This window comes from Parastagonospora nodorum, assembly GCF_000146915.1.
Source record: "Parastagonospora nodorum SN15 chromosome Unknown scaffold_63, whole genome shotgun sequence".
NCBI classification, from domain to species: Eukaryota; Fungi; Ascomycota; class Dothideomycetes; order Pleosporales; family Phaeosphaeriaceae; genus Parastagonospora; species Parastagonospora nodorum.
Window position 1 is genome coordinate 1 of NW_001884607.1, and position 5,968 is coordinate 5,968.

Genomic DNA, 5,968 nt, shown 5'->3' on the forward strand with positions numbered 1-5,968 from the left:
ATACACAGTTCATACAGACACTTAAGAGAGAGGTAGAGTTTAAGGATAAACGCAGTAGCATATACTACTATATAAAAATAGCAGATAGTTAGACTTATATATAAATATTAATAGAAGCATGCTAGCATAGCATACTATAAGATATAGTTATAACGAAACTCTATAAAGCTATATTTATAATTAAACTATTAATATAATATATATCTTAAGAAAAATATTTTAGAGAGTTCTTATAGAAAAATTAAGCTAAAGCCTACGCTATGCTCTTTTCTTAATACTATAGATATATTATATTATTAGGTATACTAATAACGCTAAGAATATAGCTATAATTTAAATAAATTAAGCTAAATAGATCTAATAAGGCAATAGATAAGCGCCTCTAAGACGTGCTAACAGAAATTAACTATAGGTAATACTAGAGAATAGTTAATAATAGTATATCTACTAATTATATAGCATGGTTGGCTTCGGCCACCAATTTTGTAAACTATATTTTGTGACTATATTTTGTACTCCAGTTGATCTTACTAATGTAATATAGCAACGGCCCCCCCTGCTCTCGTCGAGCAACTTTTCCATATGTAAGTCCCAGCATTAAACATTAAACACTAATACCTCAGAACCCCGTAATCCGATGGATGGGCTTGCTGCCGATAAGCTGCCTTGCTCGGCACCTGTGGCAGCAGGTGCTCCGCAAAAAAGCGGCTACATTGAATGCGTTGCCCTTAGGATCATCGCCATCTATTTGATGCTCGCCGGCTCCTAAAGCTCCTTGAGGAAATCCTCCTTATGGCTACGAGGATCCGTCACTGCGTAACACCCTGCTACCTAGTCTGTAAGCATGGCTGCCTGCTTGCTCATCGCCCCCTCATCTATATGAGGATCGTTCCTGGGGATGGAGTGACTTAGCAGCGCGTATCCCAGCCGGTACACCTCGATTGCGTCTACGATATGGAGGTATACGACGCCACTACTGCCTTGCGGTATGATGTGACCGACGTTGTATTGCGCGAGGAGGTGGTTGGTGGCGAGGGAGCTGATGACTGACTCGCGGAACTGATTCTGCAATATTGATAACGTAGCGGCATGGCTGTCTATCTACCAGCTGCCTTTGAACATGGCTGGTGAGCCGACGTATCCAGATGAGCTCAAACGCGCAATCTTGACGACGTATTGGCCGTTGGGCTTCGATGGTGTTAAAGGCGACATGACGCGATCTGGCAAGGTTGAGTGTTAGGAAGAGCAGCAGGTCGCTGAGGAGAGGACACACCTCGATGTTCGTTGGATTGTGGGATGTTTGACGACGGTTGCGACGATGGCGATGGTGATAGCGATGCGAAGATGTAAAGAGATGGAAGACTGCAGCACTCGGACACTGATGCGAAATCTGTCCTTAACCTGCGCGCGACCGCGCGCACTGCTTTTCTATGGTTGAGCGTATTACAAAAATTATGCCCCTCGAGCCCGGCTCGGGGCGGGGTGGTCGTTGTTGTGCCTGAGGCAATTTTTGAGGAGTTTGGGTGTTAGTTGGTGGTGCCCGCACTGGCCTCGCTTAGGACTATCAACTGACACCAGATCACGTGTTTTTATACTTTTTTAACGCTTTTTTTGTGCTGATGGTAGAGGGCAATTACCCATCCTCTTTTGGTCTAGCTTGTTTTTTGATGATACCCCTAGTTTGCGTTTCATATCTAGAATAAATATAGCATAGCAGATAACTTTCTTATAAAACTATATAGGAGAGCGTAATAAGTTTAAGAGTATCTATGATGACTCTAATATTACTCTTTAAGATATAACTAATTTCTTTATAGACTAAATGCAACTTCTTTTACTAGTATAAACTTATATACTATATAGAAAAACGCGTAATTATAGTAAAGAATATAAGAAACTAGTAAGTACGTAGTAGTATAGCACTACTTTCTATAAAGAAAGCGTAGCTACTTAGTTAGATATAAGAGAGCATAAAGATTTATATTAAAGATAGATACTAATACTAATAGTAAGACTAAGAATTATAGAAATTAAGAACTATATAAAGCGTAACTCTACTATCTTTATTATAAGAGACTATACTATAATTAAACTTATAAGACTTAGTAACTTCTATATAGTCTTAAACTTATAAATCTAGAAGATATACTAATTCTAATAAAGAGACGCTTATACTCTTATGCACTAGTTAATCTATAAAGACTAGATATTAAGCTAGAATAAAAATAATTAGTTAATATAAACTAAAATAGAATACTACTGCTACGCAGTATATCTCTTAAATATAGAAGAATATACTACGTTCTGTGCAATATAAGCAAAGATACTATAATTACTAAAGTAGTTTATATTAACTTATATATATAAGCCTTTCTTCTACTATCTTATCTAGTAGACCTATTTTATTAAATGCTATAGAAAATATAAATACGCTAGATAAGAGAACTAGTATAATCTAAATATAAAAGTATACTTAATAAGGCTTAGGTAATATTATTATTATAGTTATTAATAAATAATAGAACAACGCTATATAGTATACCTATTAATCTATAGCTAGACGCTTATAGAAGTATATTTATATAGCTAATGCTAGATATATAGTTAGAGGCTTAGAAAATAGCGTCTCTGCTAGTCTGCTTATCTATAGTAACTACGCTCTATAGAAGTATAGCTTACTAAGTAAGTATAGTTACAGACTATCTATAACTATAGCTAATAGTACTTATTAGATATTAGATATATATAGTAACCTATAGATATATATAATAAGATAAGTACGCATAGAGGTTATAGCTATATATGCTCTAAACTATCTTAAACTATAAGTTCTTAAACTAAGTAAGCTACTCTAGAATATTATCTACCTACGCTAAGATTCTAGAAATATAAGTTAATCTAGAATATAATAGCATTAGCTTATAGAGTAATAGCCTATGTTACTCTAGTTTCTAAATAGTATAATTATAGCTATTATAGCATAAGCGTTCTATAATAATAGAAAATAGAGTATTAGTGCTATAGTAGAAAACTAGAATAAGTTTTAGTTTCTAAGCGCTAATATAATAGCGCTTATAGGCATAGTATTATATAATGCTATTAAAGAGTACTATAATAATAGAATAAGAAAGATAATCTATTTCTATAGTTATACTATAGAGAGTATATTATAACAGCACTAAATAATAATAGCTAATATAGTATAGATAATTATAACGCTATCTATAAGAAGTAGAAAAGGCTAAGTAAGATATACTATCTTCTTATTTAGAACGCTTTAAAATAATAAATAGCTATATACGCGAACTATATTAAAAACTCTAGATCTAATATTACTATGCTAGATAACTATTATAATAATAACGTTAATAATATTCTTATAAAATATATAGATAATAAGCAGCAATAATATAATATATTAATAGAAGACTATAATTGCGTAGAGAAATAAGAAGATAATATCCTTACTATAAATAAGTGCAGAACTAGTTATAGTAATAAGAAAGATATAGAAGCTAATAAGAGAGAGATAAGATACCTAATATAATATAAAAGCAAAAGCTAATAGATAATAGAAAGAGACTAGAGTATAACTACGCAAATTATTAGAGAAAATATATAATATATTGCTTAGAGAGTTTTATAGAGCTAATAACTTTATAGAAAGTATAATATATAATAATAATAAGCAAGTATAGTTTTAGAATAAAGAGAAAAGATTAGAGTATTATAACAGACAGCACGTAGAATAAGTTTACTATATTAGTAGAGAAATATATAATAGATAATTGCATTATATACGCTCTAGCGCTAATAAAAGATAAATAGAAATTAGAGCTAGAAGACTGCAACGCTCTAGTAGAAAGATATAAAGAAAAGATAAACTGCTCTAATCTATATAGTACTATATAATAGTTAAATAGATAATATAGAGCAAATTAGCAATTAATAGCTATATAATTATATTTCTAAAATGCATTAAGTCTACTATAGGTTTCTAGAGTAATAATACTATCTTTGCATAGTTACTAACTATGCAGAACTAGCTTGTATATAGTTATAGATATAAGACTCTATCTCTAATAGCACTAAGATTATAGATAGAGTAAGCCTAATAAGCTATAGCTTATATTTATATAGAGAACTTAGACTAATCTATAAAATATGCGTAACTAATATAGTCTACCTCTTCTCGCTCTTTATAGAGGTATATAAAATATTTAGTATACTAAGTCTAATAACTAAGCATAGTTAAGTAATATAGCTATATAGTGCTAAATAGTAGAGAATAGTAACTAGACTATTCTAATATTAACCTAACATTAGAAAAAAGTAACTAAAGTAACTTTATTAAATTATTATATCTATTAAATTAATAGCAAATTATAGCAATACTACTAACTAGATACTTTTTACTTTTTCTAATAGTGCTTCTGCGTATATACTCTCTTTATAGGCTCTCTACTCTCTTACTATCTACTACTCTCTCTTTTAGCTATTAAGTTAGCTATCTTACCTACTATCATACGGCTCTCTGCTATCTAAATATACTTTCTTTTTTAATCTCTAACCTCTATTACTATCTTTACTACCTTATAAAGCTCTGCTACTTTCTGCCTTATTAAAACTACTTTATAACTTATTAATATAGCCTCTTTATTAAGCTGCGTAATAGCTCTAAGAAGTAGAGAGACTAAAGAGTCTCTATATAGTTATATATGCTTATAAACTAAGATTAATTAAGCCTCTAGTTTAAGAAGGTTACTTAGAGTTTTAGATTTCTATAAGGTATTCTCTATCTTAGGCAGTGTTAGTATATAAAGAACTATATTAAGCTTTAATAGCATAGCTTCTAGGTTATATAAGACTAAACTAGCGCCTCTAAAGCTTGCGTAGATATTCTTCTTTATTATTACTTTCTTAAAAGCTGCTTTAAAGGCTAGTAAAAAGGCTTTCTTCTTAATCTACTTTAAGCTATACTATGCTAAGCTACTAATCTTATTACTATATACCTACTTTAAAGGTAAAAAGTAACCTATATTAAGTAGCTATAATAGGTAAGATAAGTAAGAAGATATATAGAGAATACATAATACTTCTCTTCTTTATAGTATTTATAGAACTTATATACAGCTATAGCTTCTTATAGCTATCTATAATTAGTAGCTAGTGCGCATCTATACTCTATAACTTTATATAAGTATTAAAGTGCTTTAGCTATATAAGACTAAGCTTATTTAATATCTAGCTATTAGAACTAACTTTAATAACCTAGTTCTAGAGTAGATTATAAAACTAGAATATAATTAGAACCTTACTAGAGAAGATAAGAAAGAGTAGTAGAGCCTAGCTTCTAGCGCTAACTCTCTAGATATCTATAATCTATCTATAGTTACTAGGCTATACTCTCTTTAGATTCTCTTATTTCTTAGAGCCTATAAATACTATCTAGCTCTATATAACTTCTATTATAAAGTCTATCTTATTAAAGTTATATATATTATTATTAGCAATACTATACTTAGCCTTAATATTAGTAACTAGCTTAAACTAGAGCGTTATAATACGTAGATCTTTATTAAGAGCTTACTAGTAATTATATAGATAGCTTCTTTAAAGCTTAATCTCTAGTATATACGTCTTAAATCTATCTACTTACTCGAAAAAAAATAGACTCTCTCCTACGAATAGAAACTAGACAATTAGCCAAATCGGCCGCGAAACGAGACATCAGCCCCCGGAAAGCCACGTTCCACGTAATACCTGGCTACACGCAACTTTTTTTTTTGACGTGTCCTTCGCAAGCACGCGATTTTGATTTTGGCAGCTCATGCTTTCGACCACTTGGCTAGCGAAGCCAGGAAAGCGTTCACGCCGCAGAGTTTCCCGAATGAAAATCGCGCGACGGGAATCAACACGTCTCCGGGCTGTTGCGTCATCATACAGGAGGTGACGAGAACGTGTCTTT

General features: G+C 31.6%; 1 protein-coding gene across 1 annotated transcript; it reads right to left on the reverse strand.

Moving 5' to 3' along the window:
• Positions 1–831: 831 nt before the first annotated feature.
• On the reverse strand, positions 832–1,212 carry SNOG_16585 (hypothetical protein; the record flags this gene model as incomplete). The annotated part of the gene is made up of 2 exons (XM_001806621.1): positions 832–1,039; positions 1,106–1,212. 2 exons carry the CDS (start codon positions 1,210–1,212, stop codon positions 832–834), a joined length of 315 nt encoding a protein of 104 aa, XP_001806673.1.
• Between the last annotated feature and the right edge of the window lie 4,756 nt (positions 1,213–5,968).